The 14,750-nt window shown below is 32.9% G+C and overlaps 2 protein-coding genes across 7 annotated transcripts; one reads left to right on the top strand and one right to left on the bottom strand.

Annotated features, from left to right (window-relative positions):
* The first annotated feature begins 495 nt into the window (after positions 1 to 495).
* LOC105251433 (protein polybromo-1) lies at positions 496 to 12,659 on the top strand. Of its 6 annotated transcripts, none has more exons than XM_025415048.1 (27): positions 496 to 651; positions 1,407 to 1,521; positions 1,610 to 1,855; positions 1,967 to 2,095; positions 2,176 to 2,355; positions 2,686 to 3,130; positions 3,284 to 3,396; positions 3,515 to 3,613; positions 3,829 to 3,891; positions 3,973 to 4,125; positions 4,196 to 4,363; positions 4,442 to 4,605; positions 4,687 to 4,981; positions 6,709 to 6,914; positions 7,002 to 7,341; positions 7,436 to 8,020; positions 8,137 to 8,294; positions 8,410 to 8,582; positions 8,666 to 8,838; positions 9,035 to 9,106; positions 9,939 to 10,121; positions 10,442 to 10,564; positions 11,216 to 11,456; positions 11,531 to 11,681; positions 11,763 to 11,812; positions 11,945 to 12,062; positions 12,181 to 12,397. In XM_025415048.1, the coding sequence occupies exons 2-27, from the start codon at positions 1,417 to 1,419 to the stop codon at positions 12,395 to 12,397; spliced, it is 4,950 nt and encodes a 1,649-aa protein (XP_025270833.1). In that variant the 5' UTR covers positions 496 to 651; positions 1,407 to 1,416. The 6 variants fall into 6 exon arrangements, with proteins under 6 accessions (XP_025270833.1, XP_025270761.1, XP_025270722.1 ...); XM_025414976.1 differs by lacking the exon at positions 496 to 651 and adding an exon at positions 782 to 860 and having other exon boundaries at positions 1,355 to 1,521; positions 3,973 to 4,122; positions 12,181 to 12,659; XM_025414937.1 differs by lacking the exon at positions 496 to 651 and adding an exon at positions 782 to 860 and having other exon boundaries at positions 1,355 to 1,521; positions 12,181 to 12,659.
* Positions 12,660 to 13,889: 1,230 nt separating this feature from the next.
* LOC112637657 lies at positions 13,890 to 14,485 on the bottom strand (the record flags this gene model as incomplete). Its single annotated transcript, XM_025407865.1, has 2 exons — positions 13,890 to 14,230; positions 14,377 to 14,485. Coding segments are annotated over 2 exons (249 nt in total), but the record flags the coding sequence as incomplete, so codon positions are not given.
* Positions 14,486 to 14,750: the final 265 nt, after the last annotated feature.

Below are 14,750 nucleotides of genomic sequence, written 5' to 3'. Positions count from 1 at the left end.
TATTTTATGAGCAGTTTTCTCAATAAATCATTGAGAATTATCTGTGTTGTTAATTTTTGTATAAGTCAGTATACATGCGATTAATTTAAGTATGTATGTATATGTATATATATATGTATTTTTTATTTATATTATTTCATATAACGATCATAGAAATCACACAAACATATTTTGTCGCGAGGATTTTGAAGAAATCAAAGCGCAAAGTAGTCTCCCGTCTCTCTTTCTTTTTGTATAATCTCAAAATAATTTCTATCAGTTCTGTTTTATCATCAGTACGTTATGTAATTATCTACTATGCCGAAGGTATCTTATCCTAAATTATCACCCTCGCAATATTAACAAATATAGGATGTAAGATTCGTAGAAATCTCGCATTTCCAAATCCCTCTCGGATCGACGAGGACTCGGAGCGTTTGCCTCTCGAGTGGAGAAACAAAGGAGAGAGAGAGATCACGTACCGACACACGGTTTTCGATACCGGAGGAGCCGGTTCGACAAACATGGCGTCGGTGGAGACGTGCATCGTCCACCTGGAACGCAGCGGACGTAAAAGCGCAGTAACGCGCTTGTAGCTCTCGCGTTTCCGAAGGGACCCGCATATGTTTGCGCATTAAATGAGAACCTCCCTACGTGAGAGCGCGAGGACAGGTGAGCAGGCGACAGGTGGTAGAAAGGGAGAGAAGGAAAATCGTGGACGTCCTTGTCGGCCGGGATTCAGCCCGCGAGGCGGGCGATCGTCGTCGACGAGGAATGCGGATGTAGCTATTCGGGGAAGAGCATCGAGGCGTCCGGATCGGCGCGTTGATCGATGAGAGCTGAGAGCGTCCGGCCGGCGCGCATACGGGACACGGTGCACGGTGCGTGTGCCGCCTTTCGAGGCACAGTGGCGACTTGTCATGGCGGCGAGACTTTTTTAGCTGCTACGGGAGAGAGAGTCGCGGGGTGTCTCTCGGCGCCCTCCCCCTCGCATACGTAGGAGGAATTCGCGCGAGACGTTGACGCACGTCGGGCCGCGTCGCGGGACGTGTCTCGGTCTCGGCCCGTAAGCCTAAGCCTGCCCGCGCGCGCTCCTCGTCCGCGGGAGAGAGTCTCCCTCCGGACACACTCGGCTCTCGGCGCGATATCTCCGATAATAACGGCGCAACGACGGTTCGACGAATAAGAGCTTCGTGTTTAGTTCAAGAACCCTTTTTATGCACATACGCGCACACACGTATGCGGCTGTATATGTGTGCGCATACGTACATTTGTTTACAAAATTGCGATAGTCTCGCTCCGCAAAGTAGCCTGTTTTTCGCGTTCCGTTTTACACGCGTTGGATCGGATTGGGTGTAATGGATCTCTGTTGTAGATTTGTCGCTACAAGGATTCCTATTCATTTGTATCTTGTGTAACTTTTTAAGAGACGCCAGGATGAACAAACGTCGTAGAACATCGTCGGTAGCGAGCCGCGGTACCGAGGACGACGGCGACGATATTCCACCTGAGCCAACGAAAAGGAGGAAAAAATTAGATCCTGTGAGTGTGGGTGCTTGTAACATGTGTCTCGACATTCGCAATGTCTCTTATGTTTATGCTTATTATTTATGCTGTTTCTTTGGTGTAGAGTGACTTGTGCCAACAATTGTACGATGTACTTCGTAATCAGAAGAAGGAGGATGGATCCTTGCTGTGCGACGCGTTTATACGTGTGCCTAAACGCAGGCAAGAGCCAGGATATTACGAAGTTGTTTCCAATCCTATTGATCTTTTGAAAGTGCAACAGAAGCTGAAAACCGACGAATATCGCGACATGGATGATCTTGCCGCCGATATTCAGCTTATGGTGAACAATGCAAAAGCTTTTTACATGGTAAGATATATATTATGTAATCTATGCAAAGATTGTGATATTGTGCACATATAAGATATTTGTTGCCATATTTATTTCATCACAATTGAAATATATGTATAATTTTTGTAGCGTACATCTCCCGAATATAAAGATGCAACTGAATTGTGGGAATTATGTATAAATACTAAAAATCGTATCACAGAAGAATACGAAGATCCAGAACCTAAAGGAAAACTTATCTTAAAAGTTGGGAGACTGGTAAGTTTAGAAATTTGCTAAAATCCTTCATTTTCTCAGATATATATCAACATACATTAATACATTAATGTATATTTAAGGCTCGTAGAGCAGCAACAAGACAAGATGATGCGGAAGATACTTCTGAAAGTTCTGCAAATCTTGATGAAGAAACTATGCAGCTCTTTGAAGATTTATTTGCAGCAGTTATGACAGCGACCGATCCTACTGACAATAATAGACCTCTTCATATAATGTTTCAACTGAAACCATCTAAAAAGGTTTGTAGAGTGCTTTTGAAATTACATTATCAGTCAAAAATATATCATCTTTTTGAAGATAATTTAATTCAAAGTGTATATATTTAATTAATATTTCTTAAGTTACTGTATCCATTATTGAATGAAAAGTCTATTGTTCAGTAATCTATATACCTACTATTAAAACATATGACTAGATAGAAATATATACACTTTGAATTGTTATTCACTTTGAGATAAGTTATTCTCAAAAAACATAAAGGTGATATATTTTTGGCCAATACTGTATATGTATATGAATCTAGATTTACTTATCATATTTATTAATAAAATGTGTGTCTAATATTGCAGCTTTATCCTGAATATTACGATGTTATTGAGACACCTATTGATTTGAAAACTATTGCTAGAAAGATTCAAGAAGGTGCATATAGTTCAGTCGGTGATATGGAGAAAGATTTAATGCTTATGTGCCGCAATGCCTGTCAATTTAATGAGCCTGGTTCGCAAATTTATAAAGATGCCAAACTCTTGAAGAAAATAATTACTGCGGCCGCGAGGAGGCAAGATGGTGGATTAGGTAGTAACACTCCCAAAATTGCCACAACTGCTCCATCGACGAGAAGCAAAAGAGGCAGTCGTACTATGGCGCAATCATTAATAGCGCAAACTGCGTCGTTACTCGATGAAGATGACGAAAGTGATGATGAGGAGGAAGAACCTGCTGAGACTGAAGAAGCTGATAATCCACAATGGCAACTATTTCAAACCATTCGGACAGCTCCTAATAATCAAGGTATAATAATAATATTAGATCTTGTTGAAAAAAATAGAAAACTTACTTATTATACTTGTAATAACAATATTACAAATATTACAGAAAAATTAGTAGTATTAGACAAGTATTATTTTTTACAATCCACTATACATGTGTGTATTATATTTGTAGGTGTAAGAATGAGCGAATATTTTTGGAAGCTTCCATCAAAGAGATTATATCCTGATTACTATAAGATGATTAAAAATCCTATATCTTTATTACAAATACGTACAAAAATAAAGGTATGTCTTATTCTAAAATATAATAATAATAATATGGAATAGTTTTTACAAAAAGCATGTTTCAGTAAAATATTTTTACTATGTTTTTATATATTATATATTAAATAATGTTTTTCAGAAAGGAGAATATGGTACTGTTAGTGAAGTAGCTGGAGATATGAATATCATGTTTGAAAATGCTAAGAAATATAATATACATACTTCTCGACTATATAAGGTAATACAATTATGTAATTAACAGTTCACTTTTTTTAATTTATAATTATTTTTAATTATATATACATATAATTAAAATATTAATTTTATTATATAAAAATATAATGTGCACACGCGAGTAATCTTTTTTTAAATTTTATATTGTATTGAGAAATTTGTATTATATTAAGAAAAATAATAATTGATATAATTATGTATATATCTTTTTGATTCCAGTGCGCTGTTAAACTGCAAAAAATAATGCAGGAGAAAGTACAAGAGCTTCTAGAATTTGATCAGGTAATATATTGTGATATTGAATTAAGCAAAATGTTTTTATATATTTCTTTGAAAAATATAAATATATTTAATTTTCCATAGGATTCCGATTCCGATAGCGAATCCGAGAATAGCTCCTATCAACCTAAATTAATTAAACGCGCTTCAAATTTATTGACGCGAGGAAAATACAAAGACAATATACCGTTGAAGAAAAGATTGTACACATTAGTCAAGTGTGTCATAGAATACGTTGTAAGTAATTCCAAAATACATCATAATCGACATGATCAGTTAACATGTAACATGCTGTAATGTTTTACAGTGCGAGGATGGTCGGCAACCTATGTTAATGTTTATGGAGAAGCCTTCTAAAAAATTATATCCAGATTATTATCAAGTAATAGCTGAACCTATAGACATGCTAGCAATTGAAGCTAATATTAAAGCAGAAAAATATCAAAGCGAAAACGAATTAATACAGGACTTTAAGGTACTATCATCGTAATTTGATCAATTTTGAGAGTACGATGATAAATATTTCACATTGGATATGTTTCCATTGTTTTAGTTGATGTTTAATAATTGCCGTCAATATAATGAAGAAGGTTCATTGATATATGAAGATGCTAATACATTAGAGAGAGTTTTGATGGATAAGGTAAAGGAATTAGGACCTTTGCCAGATACATCCAAATCCAAATCTACCGCATCAACTCCAACTAGAAATGTCGGGTATGTCAGGTTATATAAAAAAGTGAAGAAGGTACATTCTTTTTCTTTTCTCTAAATTTTATATTTTCTATTTATATTTAGGAGACCGAAAAAAATAGTACCGCTTCATTTACAAAAATTACGAACTCTATACGATACGATAAAAGATTACCATGATGCAAAAGGAAGACAATTATCTTTAATTTTCATGAAATTACCAAATAAAAATGAATATCCAGATTATTATGAAGTGATTAAGCAGCCTATACACATGGAGAAAATAGCTTCAATTTTAAAGAATAATGGATATGAAAATTTGGATGAGCTAGTATCCGATTTTATATTAATGTTCGACAATGCGTGCAAGTATAATGAGCCGGACTCACAAATATACAAGGTTTGTATAGTTAAAAGTTTTTATTTTATAAGCATTTATACATTTCCATTTCTCATAATTTTTTTTTAATCACAGATTCTTTGATCAATTTACAAATTGATTTTTCAATGAAATAGTCATTTATTATAAATTTTTATATTTTAACATCAAAAATATTGATAATTAAGCTTAAAAAATTTTGTTAAATTTCATTTAAAATTATTTTAAAACTGTAATTGTGTAATTCAATTATAGCATGTAATTAGTTTTTAAAACATAGTTTATAAAAAGACTTTTGTTCTTCATTCATTGTAATTCAAAAATTAATGATACTATTAATGATGGGGTTATTTTTACTAAGAAAATATTAATATAAATTGATAAATCTGTTATTAAAAAAATACTTCATAGAAATAATGCAGAATGTTCTGTGTTAAGAGTATATACACATATTAAAAATTTACATGTAAAGATAATTTAAGTTACTAATGTTACTAAAATAATACAAATACCTCAAGAGTTTAATGAAAAAAACCAAGTAGCTTGAAATAACAAAATTATTATGAAAAAGATTGACAACACCCAATTGCTTGATCTTTTATTGATTTTCAATTGCAAAGTCTAAATTGTTTGAATCTCCATAGAAGTAAATATTAATATACAATAAGTGGTTTAAAAAGATTCTTCATTATCCATGTAAAAAGTAGAAGTATGTCTCATGTCTTTTTTTAGTAACATACATTTCAATTAAAACTTAACTATAACTTTTGATATTGAATATTTTTCAAATGTTATAGAAAAATACATCATTTAAAAGACACTTAGAGTCCACATATCTTATAAATATTTAATTCATATAGAAATTATTTCTAAATTTATCTACAAAATCATTTTCTTTTATTATAATAACATATATAATTATAATTCCTATTAAAATAGGAAAGATAAAGGGATGATAATATATTTATCATCAATATTAACTTGGCAGATTCGATGAAAATCAATTTAAAATTTAATTTCTAGAAATACAGTCAAATTTCCAAATAAAATTCTCTGCATAGAACTGAAATATATTCTCGAATCGATATGTGCAATAGAGAAACTTGAAATTTCGCGGTAAAAGATGGCAAGCCCATTCATGGCCCAATCTGTTTACACGGTCGGAATTTTTGGAGGTTACACGAGGCTTCTTCTCCTCGGTCCCTTGCTCCAAAACCCGTCGAGATTTTCGCCGCAAAATGCCTCGTGCACGCTCGTGAAATATGTGGCTCGTGACATTATATAAGTTAAAAAAAAATTATCGATAATGTGTATATATATTGATCTCTATGATATTTGCACGTTTTAACCTTAGTAGAGCAATTAAGTCATTTTTATCGCGATTTAGACAAGTTTACCCGATGTAGACAAGTTTTACCATAATTCCGAGCTTTCTTTCTACGAGGGGCTCTTTTATCACACGTACGTGTTCAGAATCTGAAAAAAATGTTCGTACAAAACAAGCCGATTGCATTAAACACAGCACAAAATCCATTAAAAGTCCGACCATGTTTCATACGCTTGTTGAGAGACAAAGAGTTAGACAGACATATACGAAAGAGATATAAGAAGAACGAAACAGAAGTAAATAACAAAATATTATTTACATGTGTTTTTCATACCGCGCTTGTCAAAATCTCTATCTAAGATAGAGAAAGGCGCGATTTTTATTATTGCCGTAAATTGATAATATAACTAATATATTTTAGGACGCTTTAATACTTCAAAGATTAGTGTTGCAAAGTAAACTACAATTGAGTGAGGACGAAGAAAGTGTACCTGATGTGTCTGCTGCTGTTCAAGAGATATTAGCGACTATATTCACCGCACTTTATAATCATCAGGATGAGGAGGGAAGATGTTACTCTGATTCTATGGCAGAACTTCCAGAGCATGATATTGTTGATGGAAAAAAGTACGAATGCACGTTCCATTCTTTTTATGTTAAAACAATTTATTTAATTTTTCTAACAAATGTCTTTATATGTAAAAAAAACAACAGGATACGAGGGCTATCATTAGATCTGATTAAGAGAAGATTGGATCGAGGGGTTTACAAGAGATTAGATCGATTCCAAGAAGACGTTTTTACATGCCTGGAGAGAGCACGAAGGTTGTCGCGAACGGACTCGCAACCGTTCGAGGATAGTGTCGAGCTTCAGGCATTCTTTCTACGTACTCGTGACGAAGCAACCCGTTCAGGAGATCTGTTACATTCACCGGCGTTAAATTACACACTCCTTGATCTGTCTTCTCAAGTAGCAGAACTCAAGAGGGTAAAGCAACAACAGGAATTAAATTTACCTAATGAAGATGAGAGCTGTGATGGAAATGAGACAAAAGTAAGTTAAACCTTCTTGCTTTATACAAGACATAAATTATTGTTTTAAAAGATATTATTAATTGAATTGTGACTTAAAATATTTGTCATTATAGGACTCTGAGACGAATACAAATACGGATACAAACAATAGCGACAATGGAGGCTCTATGAGTTTCAATCAAGAAGTATACAGGGCTGGTGACTTTGCATATGTTGAACCTTCTGAAAGAGGCATGGAATATAGCGTGGTTCTGATAGAAAGACTTTGGACCAATGCAGAGGGTCAACAAATGTTATATGGAAATCTCTTTTATAGACCGAGCGAAACGTATCATGTAGCATCGCGAAAATTCTTGGACAAAGAATTATTTAAAAGTGACGCTCATGTGGCTGTACCCTTAGCTAAAGTAGCAGGCAGATGTTGCGTTTTGAGCGTAAAGGATTACTTTCGAATGCAACCAGAAGGTTTCTTGGAGAAAGACGTTTATGTATGCGAATCGCGTTACTCCACAAAGGCCAGAGCTTTCAAGAAAATCAAGGTCTGGAATTTTGATCCAGATCATTTAAAATTAATTCCTAGAGAGAAGCCATTGGAACCAAAACGAGTAATTTCCGTGTATAAGGAACGATTGGAGAAGCACAAGGAAGAAATTGCTGAATTGGAAGAGGGAGAAAAGTTAATGGAAAAGGAGAAACCTGTGAGTAACAATTCCATGTATCTTTCTCATTTGTTCCTGATGTGTCGATTATTCATTTACTGGCATAATTATTTTAATTTTGCTCTTTAATACATTTTAATATATTTTGTGTTTAGAATGTGATATTATATAATGCGGAAGATACCGAAAATACATACTACGAGCAGTACAATACGTGCGCAGGGTCTGTGAAAACGGGCGACTTCGTTTACGTAGCGACAGACGGAGGCAGGCAACAAATAGCACAAGTTGACGCTATATGGTCAACTAAAGAGTAAGTAATTAATTCACGCTCACAAATATGCTTGTCACGATATATTTTCATCATTTTTCAATCAAAATAGTTTCAATCTTTATCCTTATCTATTTTTATGGTTTTGTGTTTTTAGTGGGAAGTGCTATTTCAAAGGTCCATGGTTATTAATGCCTACAGAAGTGCCACATACCCCTACGAAATTATTTTATAAGCAAGAATTGTTTCTATCCACTGTAGACGGCACCCATCCTATTGTAGCCATTGTTGGCAAATGTGCCGTTCTCGATTACGGAGAGTACATATGTAGTGAGTACTCCCACTATTTGATATTCACGAACGAGATTCATAAGAGGAATGAGATTACTGTATATGTTATCACTCTTCTACAGGTAGACCGACGGAAATTCCAGAGGATGATGTATATATCTGCGAATCATTATACGACGAAAGCAAAAGCTTAATGAGAAAGCTCAGTCAGGAGGGTTTAAAGAAATTTAATCATCAATCAGCGGTGACCGAGGATGAAATCTACTTTTTCCGGAGGCCTATCAATCCTGCCAAAGTATGCTATAAGAGAATTAGATTTATATATATATATATATATATATATATATATATATATATATCTTAACTAACAAATGTGCATAAATATCTCTATTCGGTTCTATAGCAAAATTAGTAGAATACATTCTATCAAATTATTCTATGCAACTAACTGAAATGAACTTATCGCTTTGCATGTTCTGTGTGTGTTATAGGTTTCGAGCGATGTGGCTCAGACGCAAAATCAAGTCAAGTCCGTCACGCCCAGCTCGGCACAGTTTGAAATGGTAATTGCTATAATCCAGAAATCTTATATCTCTTATTTTCAATATCGAACAATATATATGCAGCCGCACGTTCCTTCAAGATCACACGCAAGCTAATTAAAGTATTTAATTTTGCTAATATTTTATTATTATATACAAGAAAAAAAGGGAGAAACATATTACATGTCTTTTCCTTTGATTTGCCAATTGGTTGCGTGTGATACGAATATTTTGTTACATCAACAAGAATGCATTTACACGCATGCATTTTCGATCTATGCCGGCATATTCATTTTTCCTTTCGTTTCGTTTATATGTGCAACTATGTGTTAGTGTTTGTGTGATCAAGCGATTTTATGTATTCGACAATTGAATCAGAGCACCTGTTGGGTTTTATATATCGCTAATATGTTACGAAAAGCATAAAGCACCACCGAAAGATTTTGCTTCCATGTCATTCTAACCCAACTAATGTAAGAATGAAGAATTCGCTTTAGAATATATATATATATATATATATATCGACTAATCTGTTTATATACAGAAAAAATTCGAATGTATCTACATATGCATATATGCGATATATGTATATCGGTATTGAATTCAAAAATGAATATTAATTCACATATTCGATAATTAGAAATTAGATATTACAGAGTATAAGAAAAATTATTAAGAACTGGGAGAACATTACGTGATAGCTTTTCTTGGAGATGACCGCGAGAAAGGATGACGTTACTTTTATTATTAAATTAACTTCTATCTTTGAAGAAAAAATAAAGTCACGAAAATGTATCTTGCAATCGGTAATAACGGATGAAAAACGAAGGTAACATAAGCCTAAATGGTGTAGGAAGCGTCACCATTGTTACCGAAGCTGGAACCCGATGTACTAAGCATGGGGGTAGGATTAGGAGTGGGAGTGGGAGTAGGAGTTGGGGAAGACAGCATGGATGCTGGTGGTCCACCATCCGTTGGATCTACGGAAGCTCAACCGGTGCTCTCCAATACTCAAACACCTGTGTCGACTAAGAAGGTAGGCTTTACCGTGACCACTTATTTTTTTTCTTTTTTTTATCTCACTTTTATCAACTATCGTCACACGTCATTCTATTTATTTATTTCACTTTCTTTTTATTTAAAGAAATATGCCAGCATATACATACCTCTCCTTTCATTTTTTTTTTTTGCACCGTTTGAGATATCACTTGCCTTGACACTAGATCGACAATTTGATGTGACTACTCTAAAGAGAAAGATATTAAAGACAAATATGTTTGTTCACACATACACACGGTATATACACACATACACGACAACGGTAGCATTATAATTTGTGTTTCTTCTTCTGTTTAGAAAACAGCGGGTAAGAAATTAGTTACGGGCTATATTTTATATTCGAGTAAAATGCGAACGCAGATTACACAAAACAATCCTGAATCATCCTTTGGAGAGATTAGCAGAATTGTTGGCAACGAGGTATTTATTTCTTTTTTACTCTTGATTTTTTACTGTTTATTATAAGTGGATTTTTGATGAAGGAATGTATGCGGAATAAATTTTCTACATTCTTTACATACAATCATATGTCTTCGATTTGGGCATCAAATTTGTGTACAAATTTTTGCTTAATAAAACGAAAAGAAATTGTAAGAATTCTATGATTGATTGTGTAAAAAATTTTTTTCGCTTTGTATACGTGTTGCTTATTAAACATTATTCAGCATACTTGGTCCTTTATCCAAAATGAAATTACATTACATGTGTGTACAATGAGATTACATTACTATTCTATTCATATAAATATAGCTGTCTTGTGTATAATAAAATGCATAATAACGCACATTTTCTATATTCTTTCATAAGTAATATAAATATACATTAGTGTACATATATACATAAATTCTATATATTGTGTGACTTATATCATTTGTATTTGTAATAATCATTATTCTCGATGTAAACTTTATCTGTATTATATTTCTGTGAATAGAAAAGAGTAGCCGTGATCTGACACAGTTTGTCGAACCATTTTTAAAATATTAAAAAATGATTTTGCCGATTGTATCCTCACAAACAATGTGACAGAACTGGTCACGCGTAAAACATGTAATACAATTCTCGTTCCAGTGGAGGAAGCTGCCGGCAGGGGAAAAGCAAGCCTGGGAGGAACGAGCGATTAAGATGAACGAGGATGGCGGTCAGCTAAAGGGAACGACCACGATAAGCACGAATGCTACGCAGGACGTAGTGTACGAATGTTGTTGGGATAATTGCGATTGGCAGTTCGAAGACATGACTGATTGCATCGATCATTGCATTGCAGAACAGAATGGTCATGTACAATCATCGTTCGTGAACGCTCCTAGCGGTGAGTCGAGAGGGATTGCAATTGCGGCCACACTTATGAATAGAAAATTGAAACTATTAACGCGAATATTGTAGACGTGGAATATCAATGCCAATGGCGCGGTTGTGGCCGAACAAAGAAATCCGTTCCGCCGTTCCCAAGTGTACAGAGACTCGCGAGACATGTCAAGGAAGTTCACATCCTCAAATCGCACGGCCGCATAATACCACCTTCCGAAAGAAGCAGGTATAGAAATGATTTCTGCCTTTTTCTTCATATTTTGATACATTACATTATGTGAACCACGTTAATCGTGTACTCTTGCAGAAATTACATGCCTTCGAAAGGACCCACGGTATTACCACCAATGGAAACAGGTAAAATGTCATATATTACAATAAAATTATATATGAATATGAATATATTACAATAAAATTATATGAATATAAATATATTACAATAAAATTATATATGAATATGAATAAAAATTAAAAAAAAATGTTTCCTAGAAACTTCAGCGGCCGCGACTCAGACGAATAGCTTACCTGCCGCTAAGCAACCAGAACCAATGTTTGTTGCAGTACCACCGAGGCCGAGTCGTGTATTACATTCGGATGCTTATTTGAGGTAAACTTTAAAAAGCATTAAATATATATTTTATAATATCTTTAAATATCAAAAATATATATTTAATAATATCTTTAAATATAAAAAAAAATATTTTTTATTTTTCACTCACGTATAGGTATATTGAGGGATTAAATGTGGAGAATCGTTACATATCAAATTGGGATAAGCAGATGAACGCTAATTCGGATAACACGCAGATACCCGATGTGACGAAACTTCCCGCTGAATGGTTAGGCAATGGCGTTGGCAATCACGGAAATGTAGTGAACGCCTTGTGGACACTCAGAAACATGATGATGCGGGATGTGTTAGCCATCAATAAAACTTTATAGTTTATAAATTGTTAAGATTTATAATTTTTGAAGCGCAATGCAACCTACACTATACAGATCCGTTGACGCAAGACGAAAGACTGACGATATTCAATCATTTGAATGTTACAATATTTATATTTAGAAAATTTGTTTTTCTGCTACAATAATATCTAATTTTTCTTAATTTTATATATATATAAGATAAATTTATTTGAAACTAGACAAAGATATATATCCTAGACAAGATATATATCCTGGAAATCTCAAGAACTCTACATATTTTATATATTTAATTCGAAATTCTTATAATTAGAGCAATTTTTTTTTTCTTTTTTTTTTTCTTCAACTTTCTATTTCATTTTCGTTAAAAATTTTTGTTTTCGAAGAACTTTTAACCGTATATTGCTTAAATCTACGATGTATGTACATACATAAAAAACAAAAGATATTATGTAGAAAACAATCATTATGTAAATACGTCTGTGCTAATTTTCATTTTCACTTTTCGAACAAAATTTTATATTTTCTGTATAGCGCAAATAATACATATTCTTGTATCAAGAAATACAAAAAGAAATGAAAACTTCATCGCGCGCACGCGAAAATGCCTATATAGTGTGGGAAGTTGTATATGTACATAGAAACTACAATAATTTCTGCGAAACATTGAAGTATATGTGTCGCTCTTTTATTAGTATTAATTGCTTTAATATTCTCGAAGAATATTGAGAAAGAACTTAGTGAAATTAATCAAATGATTTACTTACTATTATCTATGTATAATAGTAAAAAAAAGAACAGAATCTCCTCTTTATCTTATATGCAACAATATAATACCTCATAGTAGATTATTTTTTAGGAAAAATTTTTCTCGATACGATTGGAAGAGAATTTTCAAGACGTATATGCTGGGGCAAATACGAAAACGAGATTTTTACTACAGTATTCTGTACATATGTTTCTTGATACGATATTATATTTGTAGGATTAACTATGCTCTCTCTTTTTCTACACACGAACGGCTTAATATTGAAGTCCTAAACTTATTATATGTCTTGGCTAAATAAATTTTCGCTGCTATTGACATTGGAATACATTTTACTAACAAAAACATAAAAATTACTTTTAACTTTGACTATAAAATTTACTGAATCTTACATTTATTACTCATTAATTCATTACCAGTCAGAAATTTAATTAATTTAATGTACGAAATGTGTTTCTCTTAAGTATATACTTAATATTTGAGAAAAAGCATCATATTTTAGTACACATAGCATACCGATAATCAGCATAATTATTCCCTACTTCTCTCTAAAGAAAAGTAAATTAAATTATAGTGCCAGAGACTTTTTATGAGAAAATGATTTGAAATTAATAATGTATCTAATATAGAATACCATTGCCAACGAATTCACAATGATTTTTGTAAACTTATTTAATCTAGCAAAAAAATACTTTCGTGTAATGTTATTTATTACCATGTTGATAAAATTTTCTTTATTTTACTTTCTTATATGCGCAGAACATACGTTTTCAATTTTAAGTTTTCTTACATTGAGAAACAATTTATGTTGCTTTACTTGCTTGGCTACCAAAAAATTGAATCTGATTTATCTTTTATAAAGTAATTGCAAAGATAAATTGATCATATTATATATAATAAGAGAATTCCTTTTTCCAGTCCTTCGAATATATATCGTTATATATTTCAAAAATCGCTGACTCTGCCACCGTGCTGCCAATCTCCCCATTTAGTAGGATTCTTCTCGCTATTTGTTATTAATTCTCCAGTTCTGGGATCAGTTTCCACTAATACTAAATCGACAAATCGTTCCCGCTGTTTTATTTCTACATGTTAAATCAAAAAAGAGCTATGTTACAAATCTGAACACATGATTATTTTTATATAAAAAAGGTTTTACGTTTTATAAAAAGAATTTGTACCGATATATTTGCAAAAACTAATTATTTTATTAATTATTAGATATATATACTTGGTATTGGTTGTAATTTGAGTTTTTCATGAAATTGCTTAATTCGCGGCGACTCTTGAACATTTCCCGAGATCTCGTCACTTAAATCCTTTATTTTTAATAATAAAGTATCTAACCGAATTACATTTATATTTAATTTTTATATATTTCTGTGTAAAAGAATTTTTTTTGATAAACAATAAGTGAAAAAATATAAAGTTTAAAAAATTATATTTATAAAAATGTAAAATAATCTAAAGAGCAAACTTGATTCATACTTGTGACAAATCGCCTGCAATTTTTTATTATTTGTAAATTCGATCGATTTATGCGAATCATTGCATTAATGTTTTACGAATAATCGCACGACTATATCCAACGCATCAAAATGACTT

Source organism: Camponotus floridanus, unplaced genomic scaffold (genome assembly GCF_003227725.1).
Source record: "Camponotus floridanus strain SB8 unplaced genomic scaffold, Cflo_v7.5 scaffold1, whole genome shotgun sequence".
NCBI classification, from domain to species: domain Eukaryota; kingdom Metazoa; phylum Arthropoda; class Insecta; order Hymenoptera; family Formicidae; genus Camponotus; species Camponotus floridanus.
This window is presented reverse-complemented; position numbering and strand designations above follow the sequence as displayed.

Coding starts and splice junctions, on each gene's coding strand:
- LOC105251433 (XM_025414937.1), top strand. CDS start 812: ATGAGAGCTGAGAGCGTCCGGCCGGCGCGCATACGGGACACGGTGCAC. Junction 3,892..3,972: donor AGCTTCTAGAATTTGATCAG/GTAATATATTGT, acceptor AATTTTCCATAG/GATTCCGATTCCGATAGCGA. Junction 11,457..11,530: donor GTTCGTGAACGCTCCTAGCG/GTGAGTCGAGAG, acceptor CGAATATTGTAG/ACGTGGAATATCAATGCCAA.